The sequence below is a fragment of the Ambystoma mexicanum genome, chromosome 6q (genome assembly GCF_040938575.1).
Source record: "Ambystoma mexicanum isolate Mex_15411 chromosome 6q, UKY_AmexF1_1, whole genome shotgun sequence".
In the NCBI taxonomy this organism is placed as follows: domain Eukaryota; kingdom Metazoa; phylum Chordata; class Amphibia; order Caudata; family Ambystomatidae; genus Ambystoma; species Ambystoma mexicanum.
Genome location: NC_090937.1, coordinates 1,474,874,362 through 1,474,897,709, shown reverse-complemented (window position 1 = coordinate 1,474,897,709; position 23,348 = coordinate 1,474,874,362). Strand labels below are relative to the sequence as shown.

General features: G+C 46.9%; 1 protein-coding gene across 1 annotated transcript in view; it reads left to right on the top strand.

The window, feature by feature from the left end:
- CD8B (CD8 subunit beta) overlaps positions 1-23,348 on the top strand; it is a 216,317-nt gene that overhangs the window by 21,037 nt on the left and 171,932 nt on the right. Inside the window, exon 2 of the mRNA XM_069630338.1 lies at positions 9,131-9,487. Within this exon, the coding sequence (XP_069486439.1) occupies positions 9,131-9,487 (357 nt within the window). The remainder of the gene's footprint in view (positions 1-9,130; positions 9,488-23,348) is intronic.

Genomic DNA, 23,348 nt, shown 5'->3' with positions numbered 1-23,348 from the left:
ACCCCGAGTGGGACGGGTATGCCCAGACGTGGGTCCCGTGCCTGCTGGGCCTAGAGACCCAAGCTACTCCTCACTGATGAGCCCCAACAAGGGCGAAACATGTTTGGGGATGCTTGTGGTCTCGTGCAGAAGGGATGTGGCCTAGCAGTTCGGGCTGGACTGCCCCTTTTGGGGTGGGGCCAAGCCTGATTTGCATATGGTCTTTCCCTTCTGTAATGGCTTGGCAGGCGAAGAACGGTGGTCTGGAGGGTTGCCCAGAGCATTGCCAGTGGTTAAGATTAAGTCTAAACCTTCCAGCCATCACCTCTTTGTTTTTGCTATGTCACCCCGAGTGGGACGGGTATGCCCAGACGTGGGTCCCGTGCCTGCTGGGCCTAGAGACCCAAGCTACTCCTCACTGATGAGCCCCAACAAGGGCGAAACATGTTTGGGGATGCTTGTGGTCTCGTGCAGAAGGGATGTGGCCTAGCAGTTCGGGCTGGACTGCCCCTTTTGGGGTGGGGCCAAGCCTGATTTGCATATGGTCTTTCCCTTCTGTAATGGCTTGGCAGGCGAAGAACGGTGGTCTGGAGGGTTGCCCAGAGCATTGCCAGTGGTTAAGATTAAGTCTAAACCTTCCAGCCATCACCTCTTTGTTTTTGCAAAAAAGGAACCGGCATGCACAAGTGAAGCGATCGTAGGAGGCCCAAGCTGCAGGAGAAGCATTGCTGGGTGAGCAAAGCCAAGCAGAGCTGCTGGGAGACTGCACAAGGTGTTGCACGAGAACGAGGGACCTCGTGGTGACAGGAGGCCTCGCAGGAACGCCATAAGCTCCGACCGGTGAGTCAACCAAGCAAGGGGGACGCCGGGATGCCAGGCAAGCACATAAACCTAATAATGCATATCGATTTGAATGGAAGCAAGTATATTTTGAATAACGGTCCAAATGAAAATGAGAATACGCACTGGTAAATACCGATCTGGGTGAAAAAGGTTGAGAAATTTCCTAACATAAGGAATTGTGTGATATGAGAAAACAATTATTGGCAAGAGTCACGAGATGCATTGATGAACAAGCATTGGCAACAGCCATGAGGATTTAAGGAACTGTGTAATATCAGAAAGCAAGCATTGGCAAGAGCCAAGAGAATTTAAGGAACTGTATGATATGAGAAAACAAGCATTGGCAAGAGCCAGGAGAAGCATTGATGAACACGCATTGGCAAGAGCCAGGAGGATTTAAGGAACTGTATGATATGAGAAAACACGCATTGGCAAGAGCCAGGCGAATTTAAGAAAGTGCAACCAGTGCAGATGAAGTACACACCCCTATTAAGCTGAAGTAGTGGCAACGTGTTGGTGACAAGGAAGCAAGTAAGGTGTGTCGTTTGCGTGACCTGTAATGGGTGGACCGTGTGGTCCGACAACTGCGCCTAGACTGAGTGCACCCCTAAATGAAAGAAGCCACTTAAAGCACCCACAAAGAAGCTTGTGTTTGAATAGTAAAGACCTATTGTGTGATTTGAAGTTAAAGAACTGAACTGTAAAGATGAATTGGTGAAAGGTAACCAACTCTGGAGAGCTGGGAAGTATCCCAAGAAATTGTGTTGTTTTTAGGAAGCTGAATGACCTGTACTCTTGGGGAAGGGAACGCCAGTACACTGTGAACTATTTTGAACTTGGAGAAGGGACGCCTGTTTACAAGTCAAGAGCTGGAAGACGCTCTGAACTTTTGCTTGAACACTATTTGTTTTGTTCCTGACATCCCTACCATTATATACATTTAGATGTGACGGCAAGTATAGGTTTTGGACGCAAACAGACATTTGCTTTGGACTTCCAGACACTGACTATCCTTAGTTTTCTTAAGGTAGGGAAAACCTACCTTAGCATAGGGCATGTTAGGCCTTTTTACACCCTGCTTTTTGAGTAAATAAAAGTTTATAGATCACACTTTAATCTGTTGTCTGTGTCTGCTTCATGATGCCCTCACACTCTTCAAATACTGCTGCACTACTATTTATGAATGCATTACTTACATAGATGCCTAATTGTCTATAAACGAAGCACTTAGATTCTTTTATAGAGGTTATATTGTTGAAAGAAATTGGTTCAGCAAAGGACTCAATGTAGATGACATTATGTAATTAATTTGTATGTGTATGTGTATATGTATTTATTGTACTCTGGCAATTTTTGTATTGCATGTCATGGCATGTCATTGGTTTATGAATATGCTATGATATGCCAGTTCGGCTCCATGTAATTGTGAAAGATATTACAGAATTTTGATATTGTATGCAAGATGTGTTCATGATTAAAATAATGTTATTCAAATAGTTTTTATTTATCTCGTTGACAATCCTTTGTGTATGTTGCTGCTTAGAAAGGGACAACACTCATGAGGCTTCTTTTAGTGGCAACTAACGAGTCATAGAAAATGGATGCAGCAACCAATCATGTTGAAACAACCATTCATTTAAAATTGGGAAATAATGCATGTGTTTTCCATCTGTAATACTTCATATACGTTTTGTTCTGAGGACAGTCAGAGTAGGGAGTGTAAGGACATCATGTTGGTTCCAGGATAACATGCCTCGAGCCCACTAGATATTTTGTCTTTTTCCTGTTGGTTTTTCTGGTTCTTTGACCTTATTTGTGAGGTCAAAGGGGCTTCTACTGGGACTTTCTCTGCCACTGCAACCGTTTCTGATGTGCTGTCCTATGGTGCCTATACGGCACCTTGAAAAGGGGTGCTTTTCAACTACCCCATTTTGGCCTTTGGGTGATTAAGGTTGTGGAGTAGGCTGTGGCAGCTGTAATTTAGGTTTGGCTTACCCGGGGTGCAGCCTGATTTACCACATTAGTAGTCCAATGCACTAGTATTGTAGCAGTTCTGGTACTAATCTATTTTTCGAAGTCCTACTCGCAACCATTTTGGTTTGGGCCTTTCCCTTGGTTAGGGAAACCATGAGGCAGGTTAAAATGGCTGTTGTACTTACACTGGATCCGGCTGAGCCCATCCCTGCACCATTAGGTGTGATTTGAGAAGGATAGAATTGATACCATGCCTTAGAAACAGTCCAATATACGAACTGTGTAGGTGTTCCTGAGTGTTTTATGGCCATCCTGATTTTCTGGCTGCCAAAGTCTTTGTGTGGCTGCCCTTTGGTGCGATTGGTGGGGTTTAAGGCAGCGCATGAGGGAAATGGGTATATCTTGGGGAGACCATGACCCTTTCTCATTTCCGCCGGATGCTCCTGGGACCTCTGCAGGTTTACTTGCTACAAAGCAGCTGCTGCAAGTTTAGGACCAGGTCTGGCCATATTGGCTGGTCCTGTGCCATTACCCCTTGCTCCTGTTTGTTGTTTTGGCTCCTCTACCTCCATCATGGGCTGTCCTCCTCGTCCCATGGGCCTCCTTGATGCCTTGACCTAGGCTCCTGTGCAATTGAGCATGAACATTAATCAAATGTATGCCACAGGTGAGCACTACAAAACCAAGCTATTAGAACGTTTACGTGAGGTGGGATGGTGAGGCAACAAAAATGGTTTCAGAGAGAAGCTTTGGCAGATCAGCAATGTTTTTATGTGTTTTAAAACATGTGAAATTGGTTTCAGATTTCAGAGAGAGGGGCTTTTGTTCCAGATACTGGGGCCTTGCACAGCGAAGCACTTTCCTCCAATAGAGGGGTGAGGGTAGGGGTCCCCCCAGCCCCCCCAGCCCCTCCCAGCCCCCCAGCCCAGCAGAGGATCCAGCTGAGGACCCATGCACGGAGCGTGCTATCGGAGCAGGGCCTGCCTGACCCTGTCCACACAAAGTGCCTGACTTGCCCATGCCGGGCGCTTCGCGACACGAAATTCGTGGCTGAACCTCGATTTCACTAGGAAGAACCGCCAGCAGGCGGATCGCCGGCCAGTCCGAAGGCCATACTAAGGCCTGTTGTATGCCCCAGGTCCCCCACTTCTACCATCCACCTAGAGGGGTGAGGGCAGGAGCCCCCCCAGCCCCCCAGCCCAGCAGAGGATCCAGCTGAGGACCCATGCACGGAGCGTGCTATCGAAGCAGGGCCTGCCTGACCCTGTCCACACAAAGTGCCTGACTTGCCCATGCCGGGCGCTTCGCGGCATGAAATCGAGGCTGAACCTCGATTTCACTAGGAAGAACCGCCGGCAGGCGGATCGCCGGCCAGTCCGAAGGCCATACTAAGGCCTGTTGTGTGCCCCAGGTCCCCCACTTCTACCATCCACCTAGAGGGGTGAGGGCAGGAGCCCCCCCCCCAGCCCCCCAGCCCAGCAGAGGATCCAGCTGAGGACCCATGCACGGAGCGTGCTATCGGAGCCGGGCCTGCCTGACCCTGTCCACACAAAGTGCCTGACTTGCCCATGCCGGGCGCTTCGCGGCACGAAATTGAGGCTGAACCTCGATTTCACTAGGAAGAACCTCCGGCAGGCAGATTGCCGGCCAGTCCGAAGGCCAGACTAAGGCCTGTTGTGTGCCTGTTTGGAGCCACAGGAGCCAGGGGCCAGGAACTCTGCCCGTTCTGCTCCAGGTAAGCCAGTGCTGCCACATGCATAACACCATCTGCTGACTAGAAGCGCCTAATTCACAGCGCATTTCTTACGTTCCTGTCCAATTAACGTTGCCACCCCGCACGGCCGCACACGTCTATGCTGTCCTTGCCTGTAACGTGCCACTCGGATACCTCGCATTTCATCTCCCGACTCAGACTGTAATGCCCACCTAATGCCATTTTGTATCTAGATGACTTTATACTGTGCCTAGTAAACTGTGCTGCACTGCTGCTGGCTGCCTAATTGTGCCATTTCGCATCTAGATGTCCCTGTACTGCGACTATTGACTAGATTTGCATTGCTGCTGGCTGCCTAATTGTGCCATTTTGAATCTAGATGTCCCTGTACTGCGCCTACTGACCTGATTTGCACTGCTGCTGGCTGCCTAGTCGCGCCACCTCTACTCCTTTAGACCCTTTGTCCTGAACCCATATAATTATATCCTCAGTCCCCTGAGAAATACAAGCTGCGACATGCAGCTAAGAACCTGTGCCAGCATTGACCTTGTACTCATAGTCTTCCTAGGACTATCAGCCTGCACTGCTGCCAGCCACCGTGCAAGTAAAACTAAGACCTTACTTATTCGCCCATCAACCATGCTCTACCATCCCGAGCCTCTATCGAACCCTTACCTCAATGACCCAGCCCTCTGGCTCAAGCACTTTGCTACCAAACCCACTCCAAACATCCCATGTACTCTACAACAAAGGAATAGCAGACTTGGAACTAGACTGCCTAGACCACCTTGTATTTTGCGCAATCGCTCTGCCCTTCCACTGCCCAACTCTACCGCAACGCCTAGTCCTCCACCATCCACCTTACCCATCGCAGCACTCAAGGGAGCCCTTATCAATGCTAGATCGCTCACGGCGCACGCCCTTGACATCGCTGACCTCATCACGGTCCAGAACCTTGACTTCCTAGCTATCACCGAAACCTGGTTACATGACGCCTCTGGCCCACTCCTCGCTCTATCCCTACCCAAGGGTTATACCATTATCAGAAACGACCGCCATTCCAACTTGTCGAAAGGAGGTGGTGTCGCTTTTATTCACAGCAACAAAATCGTTTTGAGAGCTGCTCCCCACATACAACTTAGTTCTGCAGAATCTCTCTCAGTGAAACTAACGCTCTCTCCTACCAATACAGCAACACTCCACCTTATATACAGACCTCCAGGCCCATTGGGTTCATTCTCAGATGAGGTTGCATCCACCTTGTCGACTAACACCAAGCCCAACTCTCAGATACTGCTAGTAGGAGACCTCAACCTAGGTCTCTCAGATCCCAAGGACCACATGGCCACTGAAGTAGACACCACCCTCTCCAACCTAGGCTTCCAGCAGCGTATTCGTGATCCTACACACATCAAAGGAAGAACACTCGACTGGCTAGCCGACCTTAACTGTAACACCAATGTCACTTCTAATGATGCATGCGCCTGGTCTGACCATCATGTTATCACCTTCCTCCTGCCAGCCACCAACCCCCAGCCCATACCTACCATAGCCCCCGCTATACTTACCAGAAATAAAAAAGATATCACCAGGGAGAAACTGCTTCCTCTTATCCTCTCTTGCTTGAACACTCTTGCTGCACAGCAGAAGGATAAGGACCCCACTGTCCTAGTAGACACCTATAACAGCCTAATGACCAATGCCATTGAGAGCCTAGCTCCACTAAAAATCCGTAAAGCCAAACAACAGTCCCACCTGAACACCTGGTTCACCCCGCAGCTCAACGCGCTGTGCAAAGAAAAGCGCAAGGCTGAAGCCCTTTGGTAAAGCCACCCCAGTGCTGCCAATAAAGCCTCCCTTCTAATCACCTCTCTTAATTACAAGGAGGCCATATTACAAGCCAAAAAGGAGACATACAATACACGAATATCCCAGGCAGAATCGAACACTAGAGAATTATTCAAAATCCTCAAAGAGCTAGAATCTCCCTCACTTGCCCCGGACACGTGCACCAAGGACAGCACCTGGTGCAACAATATACAAAATGCCCTTCTCAACAAAATATCCACCTTGCAATCCAAAATCAATGCCAAACAAAATACCCTCCACACCCCTACATTTAGCAATACCAGGCCACCTAAAATAACAACCCCTGACTCCCCGGTGCCGTTCAGCTTCACACCGCTCACCGTTCTGGAGGTTGAAAAAATCATCTGCAATTTAAAACCCTCAAACTGCCAAGGGGACACCTGTCCAGCCCCGACCATTAAGGAGTCGGCACATGACCTCACTCCTTTTATCACCTCTTTTATCAACACCTCCTTTCAATCAGGAGTGGTCCCCAATAACCTAAAGGATGCTTGGGTTATCCCTCTCCTAAAAAAACCCACCTTAGACCCGGAGGTTCCAACCAATTATAGACCTATCACAACGGTCCCATTTCTGCTAAAGATCTTAGATAGAGCAGCCTATCTTCAGATACAGAACTATCTGGAATCAAACAACCTACTAGGCACAAGACAGTCTGGCTTCAGACCGAAGCACGGTACGGAGACAGCCCTCCTCGATCTCAAGACCCAAATTGAGGATCTCAAAGACAAAGATAAACTAGCCCTGTTACTACTATTAGACCTATCTGCTGCCTTTGATCTGGTTAATCACCAAATCCTCTGTCACCACCTGAAAACTGCAGCTCACTTCTCCGACATGGCCACAAACTGGATTCAATCCTTCCTGGATAACAGTCAGATGAGGGTATTCTCGCCCACCTCCGAAGCTGACCCTGCACCAGTCCCTTGCGGAGTCCCCCAAGGATCGTGTGTATCCCCTACCCTTTACAATGTATTTACTAAACCCTTATTTGATGTGCTTGACTATCTGGGTGTCACCTACACAAATTATGCTGATGACACCCAGATACTCATCCCCATCACGGGTGATTACACATTAGACTCAAAAGCCTTGAATGACGTTTACCATGTCATTCAAACATGGATGGCCCAACATGAGCTCTGTCTCAATGATGACAGGACAGAGCTCCTCATCCTAGGTACTCGGCAAAGACTAAACAAGCTGAACCCTATGTACAGTTCCTTTAACATCGATGGAAATATAATAAAAGTCTCCAAAGACACAAAAACGCTTGGAATCTACCTCGACTCCACCCTCTCCCTTCATAGACAAACTAATGCAGTTGCGGCGGCCGCCGCCTATACCTGCAAGCTGATCACAGCATGTCACCCTTCCCTCTCCTCGCACAACTATACTACACTTGCTAGGACCCTGGTCATGTCTAAACTTGACTATTGCAATGCATTGTACCAGGGCACTAATCAGGGTAACCTAGACAAGCTCCAAATCATACAAAATAACGCCATCAGGGCAGCCCTCAATATCCCCAGATCTGTACACATTTCGGATACCAGGAAGAACCTTCATTGGTTGTCAGTCACCCAAAGGATCTCACTAAAATCGCTTGCCCTTACCTACAAATGCATGAACAATCTGGCCCCCACTTATCTCTCCTCACGATTCACGCTGTACACTCCAGTTCGCTCACTCAGATCTACCCTGAACCAGAGCCTACTGGTACCTAGATATAAGCTCCAAACAGCTGGTGGTTCTAGTTTCCCAGTCCTGGCAGCCAAACTGTGGAATGCTGTCCCCTTGACTATCAGAAACCTCCCCTCCCTCAACCTTTTCAAAAATAGAGCCAAATGTTGGCTCGTCTCCTCCAATGCCTAAGCTACATTCGGAAAACGTGTTGCAATAACCTATGTAAGGATGTACTACTTGACAAACCATGTATCGTTGTACTACCTACCTGTGTCTATTTCTATGCCTTATTTATTGTTTGATATATTATCACTGTATGCAAGTTATGTAACCATTGCCTTAAGAAATGCGCCCGGTAGCCTCCGGGCCTGGTCTGCGCTATACAAATAAAATAAATACAAAATACAAATAGGATGAAGCTTCAATCTGGGAGGCATGATTCAAAGTAGATTTCTTGACCTTTAATTTGAAGAAGGAACATAAAAGGTCACTCTCGATTGAAGATATTAAGGGGCTGATTTGTCAAAGCACCTATGGGCCAAAGTGGCCACCTTGAATTGTATGTCTGCATGAACAGACATCTAAGTCAATTGGAGGAGAATCAGAGGTTGCATTACTTTGAACAATCTGTAGTCTCCTTAATATCTTTTTTTGGTGCAACTATATAGATTACATTACAATAATTTAATTTGGTCCTGCAAAAGCCAAGGCTATTTTAGTCAATTAGATTTAACCATGTAGATTCAAAATTGCTTAAACAGCTAAGGTGGTAATTCGAGGAAATGGCTGTAAAAGGTCAAATGCACTTATACTAGATAACAAGGTAGCTCAGTGAGTTGAGCACTCTCCTTAGATATCTGTGTTCTATGTGCTGGACAGGATTGAATCTTGGCAGGGGCAAGTCAGCCCATCTCTGCATACATTGAAAAAAAATCAATTCCTGTTATTGGAGAGCTTTGTAAAATGGGAGGAATCTAGAGTGAACCGCTGCAAATAAATGTGATATTAATATGCTTTGAGGTGCTGGCCAAGACTAATCGGAATTACAATTTTCTTTTTTGACAGGAGTGCGCTCCTCATCATTGCTGCCTCAGAGTCCTACATCCATCATAGCCTTAACCAACAACAAAACAGAAATACAATGCGCAGTGAGGGAACAGCATATGGACCGGCTAGGCATTTACTGGTACCGGCACCACAGGGGCGATTTCGAGTTCATTCTGTATCTGTCTATTCTAGACAAAAGTACATATGGCAGCAGTATCAGTAAGGAGAGCTTCACAGCAAGCAGGGACAGTTTCCGGCGCATGGGTGTCTTGAAGTTAAGCGCTCTGCAGCCGGCAGACAGTGGAAACTATTACTGTGCTGTGGTGGTACACACCTTGGATATTGTGTTTGGGACGGGCACAGAGCTGGTTGTGGGTAAGTAAGCATTTAATAGGGCATGTTTGTGACTAAAGGTGTAAGGAGTTTTTTATACTGTAACACCTTAAGCTAAATCTCCTCTACATTCTGTGACGTGCTTCCTGATTAATGTTAGAATATGTGATCTTTTCAGTCTTTTTTTTGCAGGTTGAGTGTTTTGCTTTCTAATGGATTTCATTACGGATCGAATGCCATTGTCCCAATGCCTTGTCTGTGAATAGCTTATTGCTTTTCACGTTCCACTGCTGTGCAATAGATTTTGGTTGGTGAAGGCAAACAATTATTTTGAAGCATATTGTCTTTTTTCCCCGCTGGGTAATTGGGGGTCTTTTAATCTCACTGCATTGGATGATTGAAAGAAATATATAGTAAGTTGCTGTCTCTGGCATAACATAAGCCGCATTGGCTTATCTGGTAGAACTCCTGCTGTGTCTGTACATTTTCAGATGTACTTTCATCTATTGAAGTACACTGTTATCTAGTGGCTAACGTGTGTGCTTGAAATCAGTTCACACAGACATCCTAAGCATTTTATATAGCTGGATAGATGTATGGAAACAAAGACTTGATACCAGTAAAAATCTCAGTGACTCAAGCACATACTGCAGAGAACCTGTAAAGTGGATGTCAGTGGTTTGGATTCCAGCACATCCATTGCATATGTGTTTTTCTCACAGTGTTAAAGTTTGTGTCCTAATAAGTGAACCTGTGAGAACAACGGGAAGAAGGTTGCAGTCTCGGGAAGATAGCTCAGCGCCTTGGAAGCAAAACGTTACGGTGCAACACAGGTTCGATCCCCGGGTCCGCGCTTAGAAACCTCTGGGTATTAAGCGCATTATAAATAACCTATCATATATATCATAGAACCTCTGGCAGAAATTGTATCACCTGCCACTGCCCCTCTTCTGTTTTGGACCGCTGTTGTGGTTCCTTTGCCATGGAAATTTCAGTTAGAATGGCTGTGGTGAGGTATACCTGGAAAAGATCGGCATCGGCAGATGCAAACCTCACAAGCAACGAGTTAGTAGAAACAGGCTCAAAGTCAAAATATCCAAAGGAATGAGAGAATTAAGCCAGTGAAGTAGGAATCCTGAGAGTATGGGCCTCGGCCCAAAATATCAATATCTCTCTGTGTGCTCCAAAGATCACCATCCTAGAGGGATACAGAGTACTTCCATGTATTGGCTGAATATTTCTCAACAGTTCTGACCTTATAAAAGGTCAGCAACGCTGCACCCGTAAGAGCCAATACTCTGTTATTGTCAGAAAGAGAAAACAGGTGAAGTCTGTAATTGTGGTTTTATGATGTATAAAATAACTAAACACCAAAGCAAACAAAATATGGTACTTTTCGTTTGTGATTTATTGTATTTATAAAAGAACAAGGGGTGCCATTTTGAATGGAAATAACTTACAAAGTGAGCAGTAACAGAGAACAGAAGCAATTCATGGATAAAGTTAATTTATAAAAGCATTGTTGGATTGTTTGAGGTGGACCAGTTGATGAAGGGGAAAGTATAGAAACATATGCCAATGACAGGGACTTGTATAGAACAACAATATTTATGACATGGAAGGCCAAGTGCATACATTTACATAATTACAGTTGAGTAATCCAGAGGGTTGGAAGCAAGAGATGGGTTGGGGAATAGGTTTGGTAGAAAGTGGACGAGTAATGGAGCTCCTTCCAATCAGAGGCGCAGCCAAGATTGTCAACTAGTGGGGCCTGAAGCTAATGTAGTTGGGCCCACCGCAGGTACATTAACACCTGTAAACGCCCACACAGTGCTGCTGAGTGGGAATTTACAGATTATGTGTGGGCCTTGCCCGCTCAGGCCCTGCCCTTTCTACGCCTCTGCTTCCAATGCTAGTAGATGAAATTTGAGGCTTGATTTGAAGAATTCCGTGAATTAAATGGGTTGATGGCCCTGGGATGTTTTCAAGTGGTGTAGGGCAGGTAGGGAAAACGAGTGATAGTGAGAGGAGGGTCAGGGTGGGTGGGGGACTCTAAGGCCGCAGAGAGACGAGGTGCAGAGAGTCATAGGTTTAGAGCACAGTAAGATGCCTTCAGCTCGATAGTGGGGGATGAGACCATGGATTGATTTTGAAACCAGCAACAGTAACGAAACCGAAGGCATGCATAGAGAGCCACCCAGCATGGTGACTGTGGGTGGAGGTGGGGGAGGATGTGAGTCGGTTGAAAAGGGTCTATATTGAGATGTTTGTTGAGAGGAGCAAATGAGTAGAGGAGAAGACTAAGAAGTGAACTCACTCAGTAGTCCAGCTTGTTAAGCACTAGAGTAGAGGTTAGGGTTTTATTAGAATGGTGTGCACGGTCTGGGCGTCTTCATGAGTGAGGAGGTAATTAGCAAAAGGAGGAAATTACTTTTTTCAAGGGATGAGGTGTAAAGGGTGAAGGTTAGTGGACCTAGGACTAAATCTTGGGGAACACCTATGGGGAGGATTGTTGGGGCAGAGTTACAAAAGTTCCAAGAAATAGAGAAGGAGCGGTCAGAGAGATAGAAGGACCCTCAATCACGTGCAGTGTCTTTGAAGTAAAAGAGGAAAGATTGTGATGAAAAGAGGGATGGTCCATCTAGAAGTCTGAAGAAAGAGGAAAGGAGCCTGTGGTGGGCAGTGCTTAAGAAGTTGGAGATGTGGGAGAGAGTGGTGTCAGTGGAGTGTTTGGTGCAGAATCCAGATTGTAGAAAGACACTTACTGCCTGATTCATGGATTATTTGCGCCAAAAAAAATGGGATTTGTCAGCCATTCTGCCGCAAATCCCCATTAGTTAAACAGGAATTTGCGGGCAGAATGGCGCACAAATCCCGTTTATTTTGGCGCAAATAATACATGAATCAGGGGCCTAGTGTCCTCGAGGGAAAAGTGGAGAAATAGCGAGTGATAGGAGGGTGCAGAGGCAGTCATATATTTTGGTTATTTTATAGAAATAGGAGGCAAAGTCTTCAGGAGAGATGAGGATATAGAGCAGATGTTGAGGGGACAAAGTATGGCCTCACATTTGAGGATAGTTTATGAAGCCGTGACCAGTGACAGGACATGAGATTAGTTTAATTGTAGGTTTTAGTCACATCTAGAGTGGTGGTGGTAAAAGTCAGTAGAACGTCTTTGTAAACTGTGAAGATAGTGGATAGTGCAGCTACGCAATGCCTGGTTTCCCTCAGCAGTTGGATACCTGAAGGGATCTACGGTTGAGGATGTTCGTAGGAAGAGGAGAAGGGGTGATCATTAAAAGAGGTGAACAGTGCAGAGGTGATTCCAGTGAAAGTAAGTTCAATTTATTGAGCAAGAGGAGGAAAGAGGGCTTGTAGCAAGAGCTTGACTTGGTCCAGTAAGGGGACCATGGAGTTGCTCTTGGACAATGATGTCTCTATGCTCATCATAAGGCCAACACCAACAGTATCATCCTTTTTGGACAGATGAATCAATCTCATGTATCTTTTTTCTGACAATGTCTCTCTTTTCTTTGAAAAAAATAATTTCTAGAAGCTTATAAACAGTTAAGTATAAGAAGCTACTGCACATCAATCATTGAGGGTCCGTTTATGGGAGACCATTTCCAACAGATCATTTAAGTCATGCCCCTATTCTTAAAAATGCAGGAAAACCTAGGAAACCAACATTGTGTTACTGTTAACAATAAAAAATTGGGAACCGAATGCTCAACATCCTGTAAAGTAGAAAAAGATGTTGGAGAAACGTCCTTCATCAAATGAAGGGTAGAGGAAAAGCTCTAGATTCCCTTACCACCCTTACTGCCACATTTCTATTTTTGCGTAGTCTTTGTGTTTCTATGCAAAGTTCCTATGTGAACAATGCAATGCAACTTCATCTAATATATAAGTATCATGGGGCAATGCAGTCTGTGGAGTGTGCTATTTAATCCAAATTGTTGGATTTTGAATGCATTGGAAAGCAAAGCCATTACTATAGGGACGCACAGGGTTAGACGTGAATTGGACAGTGCATAGATTTGTTGTGAGTCCAGCTACATCCACGTATTCCAGCAGCACAGCCACTAGATCACAGCTAATCAGTCTAAGTGTTGCATTGCAATGAGACAGGCTTGCGATTTGTCCTCGGTTTCCATGACATCATGGACAGGTAAGACAAAGTACAAGGATTTATGGTTGCAATGCTGTGCTGTCTGCAGAGTGTTTTCTCGCACTACAAATGTCACAGTAGGTCATAGGCAGCAGGAGAAAAGTTCTCCCTGCCATATTTGACATATCCAAACAAAAGTAGTGATGGCTGAAAAGTTTCAAATTAATCTGAACCTCTGGCATTTCTCTGGGCAACACTCCAGACCATCATTCTTTGCCTGCCAAGCCATTACAAAAGGGTAAAGACTATATGCAAATCAGACTTGGTCGCACCCCAAAAGGGGCAGTCCAGCCCAAACTGCTTGGTCACATCCGTTCTGCACAAGATCACACGCATCCCCAATAATGTTTCAGCCTCGTTGGGCCTAATCAGTGAGGAGTAGCTTGGGTCTCTAGGCCCAGCAGGCATGGGATCCACATCAGGGCATACCCATCCCACTCAGGGTGAATACAGCAAAACAAAAGAGATGATGGCTGGAAGGTTTCAAATTAATCTGAATCTCTGGCATTGCTCTGGGTAACCCTCCAGACCATTGTTCCTTGCCTGCCAAGCCATTACAAAAGGGGAAAGACCATGTGCAAATCAGGCTTGGTCCTATCCCCAAAAGGGGCAGTTAGACCCAAACTGCTTTGGTCATATCCCTTCTGCACGAGACCAAAAACATCCTGTCTGCTACTTGGGTTATTAGGAAATAACCTGGATGCCACTGTGGTTCAGATTGAGGGTCGTTTTATTAGCGGCACACACCAACAATTACCTTCACCATATAATTCTAGTCTCTGCTATGTATGTTGTTACAGCACAACGGTCTCTCTTGTCTGTCCTTTTCACTTTCTCTGCTTCTGTCCTCTTGTGCCTCAGAAGTGCCTGCTGCGGTGCTCCTGTGTGGGCGGTGATCCACTCTTTGTTACACTCTGCGGCCAGTAACTTAGTCACCTTTTGGGGGCTCACACTTCCCCCGGCAGCTCCTGCCACACTGGAGTGCATAAACTCCAATGCCCTTCGACTCCCTCGTTGGCGGCATTCCGCGGTTCAGGGAAAACAACAAGAGTTCTATTGTTCCCCAGTAAATCAATACCACCCTCTCCTCCCTCTATTTGAGGTCACAGCGTGGCAGTTAGATCAAAATGCTGGCTGGTTACCCAATCCACGTTGGCGGTGATTCGCAAGTCAGTGAAGCCCCTGCTGTGTCACTTTGTCTTTTCCGACGTTCCGTTGCAATACAGCTCTGCCGCTGCTTATTCCCTGCTCAAAGTCTCCCGGTGTGCAAGTGCTTTGGCTCCGTTCCTCTAAAATGGCTGATTGCCGCTGACTCCAAACACCTAGTTAGCCCAAACGAAGGCTTCTCCCACAGTGTTCTCCATCTCCCCAGGCTCCTGCCCCTCTTCTCTCTCTAACTTCATACATGCCCTGGAGGGGCACGCGTGATCACACAAGAGAAATAAAAACCTCTTATTAGTTTGTCCATTATCACACCTGCTTTCACTTTACCCACAGCTTTGCCGCATGTCAACATCTCCTTCTCCCTCCTCCCACGTTTCCCGACCCAGCCTCTCTAATGCTGTGCTCCCTGGCCCCTTTTGTCCTGCAACAGCGCCCATCCCGACCTGTCCTTTGCCGTAGCGGGACACATCATTATGGGACACAGTTCCCTGGGGTACAGTTCCCTCATCACAGATCCCCCTCACCGAGCCCTGGCATCCAGATAGGACATGCGCCCGGAAAGCCTGCCTGGGTCAGTAGTTTACCTGGTCAATGTATTGTCTTGAAGGAGAAGGGTTGCAAGGCCAGAAACCACTGCAAAATCCTGGGATTCATCTCCTTATTATGTGCCATACAAACCAGCAGTGCACGATCCATCACCAGAGTGAGCTGTCGGGCTAATAGGTAATATCGTACAGACTCACTAGCCCACTTAACAACCAAACACTCCTTCTCAAAGGTGGTGTAGGACTGCTCATGCAGCAACAGTTTCCGACTGATGAATAGGGTGGGTAACTCCAAAGCATCCTTGCTCTGAAACAGCACCACTCTAATACCCTCCCGAGGCATCAGTATGCAGATAAAAATGTGTGGAATAGTCAGAACAATGAAGTACTGCATGGTCAGCCAAGGCCATCTTCAAATCCCTGAATGCCTGCTCAGCTTACTTTTGGTTCCCTGCAGTTTTCATGGTCTTTGTGGCAGACTTTATCCGATCAGTCAATGGCGCAACAAGGGTTGAAAAGAACGGAATTAATATTTGTTAGTATCTCACAAACCCCAGAGAAGCTCTTATCTGCCTGGCAGTGGCTGGAAAGGGCAATTTGTTGATGGCCGCTAGCTTATCCTGCTGAGGCCGAATAGCCCCCTGACCCACATAATATCCTAGATGCTTGGTATGTGAGAACACCACTGAAGTCTTCTTTGGGTTGATGTTGAGTCTGGCCTGTTGTAGAGTGTCAAATACGGCTCGCAGATGTTGTACATGGGCTTTCCAGGATGTAATATACACAATAATGTCATCCAAGTAGGCCCCCGCATAGTGTTCGTGCCCTCGCAAGATGTCATTTTATTAGACGTTGGAAGTTCAGCGGAGCACCATTCAAGCTAAACGGAAGCACTGTGAACTGGTATAAAACGGTCGGTGTGGCAAAAGCAGTTTTCTCCTTATCGCTAGGGCGCAGAGGAATCTGCCAAAACCCCTTCGAGAGATCAATGGTCGTGAGATATAAAGCCTTTCCTAGTTTGTCCAAAAGGTCCCCATTACGGGTCATCGAATAGGCGTCAAATTTCGAAACTTCATTAAATTTCCGGAAGTCCATGCAGAATCTGTTGTTTCCATCTGACTTGGGCACTAACACAATGGGTTAACACCATTGACTGTGCGAGGGCTCTATGAGCCCCATTTCCAACATTAATAGTATTTCTTGTTTTACTGCTTGAATTAAGGCCTCTGGGATCCTATAGGGTCATAGCCTCACTGTGGTCCCTGCAGCAGTGTTTATCCCATGATAGGCCCTAGTGGTCCGGCTCGGTAAGGACCGGAAGACCTTCTGGAACTCCTGGATGAGTTTGTCTAATTCCTCTCTTTCCTCCTCTTGAAGATTCGGATTAATCCTCAGGGTCTCACGCCGAGATTTCCCAACTAAAATTAATCTCAGAGGAGGTAGGGGTTCCGTACTGATCTGCGCTATGGTAGGAGCAGCCTAATCCCACTTCTTGGGGAGATTGTGGTGTTAAGTTTGTATGAGAAACCTTCAATCTTCCTGCCGTACCTTATAGGTGACTGGTCTGAGTACTTGCTCTATCGTATACAGGCTTCATCAGGCTGACAACATTTTCTTCTCGGTCGTCAGGATAAGGACCAATCAATACCTTATCTCCCATCTAGAAGTTCTGCAGTCTTGTCCCTTTGGTATACTGGGTTTCCTGCACCCATTGGACTTGCTGTAGATGAGAAAGGGCCATGTATTGAAGTTTCTCCACCCTTTCAGCCAATTAATTAGCATAGTCTGTGATGGAGATCTCTTGCTAGGGTTTTTCTTCCCATTCCTCTTTCAGAATATCGAGTAGGTTCACACTTTCCATCCGAACAACAGCTGAAAGGGCGCAAACCCCATGGAGGACTGTAGCGTATTGAAGATCCATGGAATTAACCAATCCCAATCCACGTCTGCTGGATTCATGGTTTTCCTCAGCAACTGTTTGATGGTCTGGTTATATCTCTTGACCAACACACCGGTATGAGGCTGATATAAAGAAGTTTTGAGGTGGACTATGTATATCATTTGAAACACCTGCTTGAGGACAGTTCACATCAAGTTAGCTCCTCTATCTGTTAGGATTTCTTTGAGAATAACCAAAAGGGCAAAAAAAGGCATGAAATCATCACAGATTGGCACCGTGGTGATGCTTCTCAGTGCAAAAGCTTCTGGGTACCTGGTAGCATAATCCACAATCACTAGTATATATTTGTGGCCTCAGCTAGCGGGGTCAAGGGGACCCACAATATCCATCCCGAATCGATGGAACGGTTCTAATGTCAGTGGCATAGTTTGTAGAGGGCTTTTCGTATATTAGATGTGTGCTTCTTTCGGCATTCGCTGCACTATTGACATACGCGAGTGGTCTTTCTATATATCCCTGACCAAAAGAAATGGGTCAGCATTTTCTGTACAGTCTTTTCAGACCACAGATGCCCCTCTCCCACCTGCCTATGAGCCACTCCTAGAACGGTGGCCTGGAATTTCGCAGGACCAATAACTATCTAAGTGGTTCTTCCTTGGTTTCAGGTACCACCCAGTAGTATAATACTTTGTCTTTCGTGAAATAAGGACCTTGCCCTTTCCTCTCTTCTTGTGCGGCTACCCTGGAATTGTGTAAAGTAGGATGCAGCTCCTGAGCTAGCCTGTAGCTTTTGCCTTGGGCATCTAATTTCCAATCAATGGTGACAGGCAACATGGCCCTCTCATGCCATTGCTTATGCATTTCCCTTTTCTCAGCGTGACTTTTGATTGCTCGTCCAGGAGGCGCCTGAAGGACCTCTCCATGAAAGGGTTTGGTGTTCAACCAACTCTCTTATATAGTTTGTATGATCCGGGGCATCGCAGTCACATCCAACCCCACCACCGGGGGTTCAGGGAGCACAGGTAGCACGGCTGCTCTGACCTTCAATTGTTCCCCCTCCAATTTCACCTTGATCTCTTGGGTAGGATGTGTCTTTACATCCCCAGGCACACCATTGATTGGAATTTTTCCCCCCAATACCTCAGTTCCACCTAACAGCTGATCACTGACAACCGTTCATAAACTTCCAGAGTCCACCAGTACCCTTGTGGGTATGCTGTCTATTTCGGCTTCACAGGTGTAGGGATACTGCAACCTCTGGGTGGATCCAGTTCATCAGGATAACTTTCCATCCTAGGCGCGTCAAAAAGTCCTATTTCCATCGGCCCAGCTTTGCTCTTCTTTGGACACATTCTGGCTATATGTCCCCATTCCCCGCACTCATAACATTGTTGGTCCTGAATGGTATTCCTCCGTCACCTTCCAGTTTTCGGTTTAAGGTGCTGGAGCCCTGTCCTGGCACGGGCAGGGTCAGCGGGTATCACTCCGGGAGCTTGGTTAGGCTTCACATATGACATCATTCTTTCCTGTCCAGCCTTCTGGTATGCTGAGGCAATGTTGGCTGCCTCCGCCAAGCTGGGCCGATGGTGTTGCTTTACCCATCGCTGTACTGGAATCGGTAAGGCTTCCACAAATTGTTCCAAAACAATCCTCTTTGACATTTCATTGGTTGTGGTGGTTGCTCTCTGGAGCCATTTGTCAGCTGGCTCCTTCATTCTATAGAATAACTGCCTGGGCATCTCATTCGGTAGTAATTTTGTTTCCCTGACCTTTACCCTGCAGGTTTCTTCATCATGGCCGAGTCTTTCCAGGACTACTTTCTTCATGTCGACATAATTAGTGTCCCCTGTGGAGTTAGCCACCTGATAGCCGCTCTGCATCTCTCCCGTCAACAGGGGAGCAATATCATGGCTTCATCTCTCTTGGGGCTACTGTGCATTCCTCACAACTCGCTCAAAGTTAACAGAAAAATTAGATGGGTCCTCTCACAATATGTGTTTTTGCAAGACGGTGGCAGGCACCTGTGTCCATATCTTCACATTATTTGCGTCCAGTAACTGCGCATGTTGCAGTTGCAGGGCCTGTTGAAAGATTTGCCTGACGGCCTGGGTCTGTTAGTTCTGAACCTGCAGCGCCTGCTGCAGTTGCTGCTGTCCTTCAGTTAGTGCTTTTAGAACAGCCTCTAATGTGTTCTCGCCTCCAATCCCACTGCTGCCACTACTTGTCAGTTACTTGGGGTATTAGAAAATATCCTGGATGCCACTGTGGTTCAGTTTGAGGGTAGTTTTATTAGCAGCACGCACCAACAGTTACCTTCACCAAGTAATTCTAGTTTCTGCTGTGAACGTTGTTACAGCACAAGAGTCTTTCTGTTCCCTCCATTTCACTTTCTCTGCTTCTGTCCCCTTGTGCCTGGGAAGTGCCTTCTCTGATGCTCCCGAGTGGGTGGTGATCAGCCTTTCTCTGGTACACTTAGTGGCTCTGAACTAAGTCACCTTTTGGAGGGCTCACTCTTCCCCCAGTAGCTCCTGACACACCAGAGTGCGTAAACTCCAATGCTCTTCGACTCCCTTGTTGGCGACGTTCCGCGGTTCAGGAAAAACCACAAGAGTTCCTCATTAAATCAATACCACCCACTCCTCGCTCTCTTTGAAGTCACGGTTTGGCTGGTTACCCAATCCCATGATGGCGTTGATCCGCAAGTCAGTCATGCCCCCGCGGTGTCACTTTGCCTCTTCCGGCATTCCATTGCAATACATCTCTGTTGCTGCTTATTCACTGCTCACCATCCCCCGGTGTGCGAGCCCTTCAGCTTCGTTCCTCTAAGCCGGCTGCTTGCCGCTGACTCAAAACACCTAGTAAGCCCAAGGCTTCTCTGACAGCGTCTCCATTTCCCCAGGCTCCTACCCAAAAAAAAACAACCTCTCATTAGTGTATGGCCGTTATCATACCTGCTGTCACTTTCCCGGCAGCTTTGCTGCACAACCACACCTCCCTCTGCCTCCTCCCACGTTTGCCGACCTAGCCTCTCTAACGCTGTTGTGTAATGTTAACAAAATGTATAACGTGCACATCCACCAGGGGCATCTTGGCGTGAAGACAGGACACAGTGGGCAAGCTACTGTACAGCGGAAGGAGATTGCCTAGAACAGAAGGGTTTTAAGAAGTCGACGAAAAAGTAGATTGTATCTCATTACGTCTCAGAGATACAGGTAACTTGTTAACTTCTTCCAAAGTTTGGCAGCGGAGGCTGAAACGGCTCAGCCTCCTACCGTAGAGAGACAAAATTTAGGTATCAACAGTAGATACGCTTTTTCAGATCGAATCGAGCGACCCAGAATGTAGTGATGACATTTACTTTGTAGATAATCAGCTCTTAGGAGATAGAGAGCTCTGTGGACTAGACAGAGGGACTTAAATTCAATCTTTTTGGCCACAGGGAGCCAGTGCAAGGAAAGGAGCACAGGTCTAATGTGAGATCCATAGGGAATGGACACAGCTACCCTGCAGCCCGATTTTGCAGAAGTTGCAGCCAATTTATGAGCCCAAGAGGTTGAGCCAGGAACAGAGCATTGCAGTAGTCAATTCAGCTGATCACCACCGAGGCAATCACCCATGGGCACATGTGGACAGGAAGAAAAGGCAACACCTTGCGCAACACCTGCAGTGAAAAGTGGCCCGATTTGCATTCTGCACTCACCTGAGTGGCCATAGAAAGTGAGGCAGAAAGATAGGCTCCAACGATCTTGACCACTGTGACAGGGAAAGGTAGATCACCCAAAGTCGTGGGCCAGAAAGATGGGAACCACAGAGAGGGATCCGGAGAAGAGCCCACCACCAGAATCTCCGTCTTTTCCCTGTTGAGCTTCAGCCAATTGTGGCCCATCCATTCTCCCAAGGCCCTCAGGCACTCACACAACCGCAAAGACACTTCAGTTTGGTTGAGATCTAAACACAACAGGATCTAAGTGTCATCAGCGTAGGAGTAGCACCGAAAGCCATGGGAGCGGATGAGCCCAATCAGTGGCCGAATGTAGATATTAAACAACATTGGGGACAAGGCAGAGCCCTAAGGAACACCACAGGAAAGTGAATTGCCAGAAGAGCAAAAAGGAGGACGAGAGAGAGATTGGTCCCTTTCAATCAGAAAAGATGAAAACCAAGCTAGGACCGCACCAGAAACGTCTGCAGAAGCCATGCGGGACAAGAAGATGGAGTGGTTGACAGTGTCCAATGCTCCAAAAAGATCTATTAACAGCACTCACTCCACCCTGGTCAACCAGCATAGTAAGATTGTCAACTACCGAGACCAGGACACTCTCTGTACCTCGTCCCTACTGGAACCCTGACTGAAAGGAGTAAAAAAACAACAAGGATTCAAGAAATTAAGAAAGAAGGGGGGAAACCACGGATTCGAGAAGCTGTGCTCCCTGGCCCCTTTTGCCCTGCAACCGTGCCTGTCCTGTCACAGGACAGAGCATGACCCCTCTTTACAGGACACAGTTCCCTGGATTTCAGTTCCCTCATCACAAATGCCCAAACAGCGCAGGCCTGGTGAAGAGATTCTAAGTGATCCGACTGCCGCTGATTTTGCCGCGGCTGGAATGTTTGCATGAGAAAGGTGTGAACTACCAAAAGTTTGCACCTTTCTCATGCTAACACACTTACAAACTACGGGGGCTGCAGGGGTTCCCCCCGCAAACCCCGCTCACTATACTGTACAGTGAGCGGATTGTTGCAGAGAACACCCCTGAACCTCCCGTTTTAAAAATATATATATATATTTTTTTATTTTTGCAGGTGTGCTGCGGATTCGTCCCCCGCAACACCCCGCTCACTATGCCACACAGTATAGTGAGCAGGGTTTTGCGGGGGAGCTGCTGCATCGCTATAATCGCTCAGTCTATACTTCTCCATACTTTCATCGCAGAGGGAACGAGCCGGTGGGAAGGGTCGGAGAAGGAAGCAATGGAAGCAATGCTGCCACTTCTACTGCTCTGCAATTCTGGTGCACAGTCCAAGAGAGACTCATTACTGAACTCTCCTCCAGCTGCTGCATTTAAGAGAACTCATACGCTGGGAGATGAGTTTAGCATCACTTCAGTCTTTTCCCCGCACAGTAGTTTTGAAGAGGAGCTGCTGTAGATGAAGTGTTGCCCATTGTTTCACTCTTCTTCCTTATCACTGGCTTTTAAGGAAGAGGATCTGGGCATTGGATGATGTGGCTTGGGTGAAAGTCATAGGAGAGGCATTGATATGGGCCAGCATCTGTGCAGCTGGAACATTCCTTGATAAAGAGGCAGGTCAAGGGGTTGTTTGTTGATGGCAGTCCACGACAAAGGTTCAATAAGCTAGTTAGTTGATTGCACTCCTTGCTAATGGGACACACAGCTGATCTTTTGATATTAATGCTTGGTGATGAAGCAATTATCTGGGCAGTTTTCGCCAATCCTTGTCACTGGGGCATGTACCTGGGCAATTGATGGTAATTTTTGGCAATGTGTACTTGGGTATGGTAAACATTGGCCATTTGGCAAGCAGCCGTGCATTAGAAGTATGTGCCATTGGTAGCAAACATTAAGAAAGGTGTGTGTGTCTGAAAAGTTAATGCCATTCCTTGCCAAGGGAGCAAGCACCTATTATTATTATTATTTATTTGTTACAAAGTGCCTCACGCCCAAAGGCCTCAGTGTGCACACAAAACACTGACAAGGACAAGACAAGGAGATCAGCAGAAAAGCAAACGGATGAGTCAGCTACTTAACTAATCCCTGTGTTAAATAGGTGCATCGTCACTGCCTTCTTGAAGGAGGCCAGAGAGGCATGAGTCAGCAAGGAAGCTGGTAAATCGTTCCAGGAACTAGGAGCCAAGACATCACAGCTAGTGGCCCTCAAACTTCAGCTTAAACTGCGGCTGGGCAATCCTTTTGTCATTATTAGAACAGAGATGCCTCAGGGATAACAATCGATCTCTCAAATAACAAGGAGGCCTGGCCGGCTTGACATTTGTAGGTGAACGTCAAGTTTTTGTGGGAAATCCTATGTTTCACCGGCATCCAATGCAGAGAGTGTCTGGCAGCGGTAACATAGTTCTGTCTGGCCAGGCCACCTATGTCTCTCACT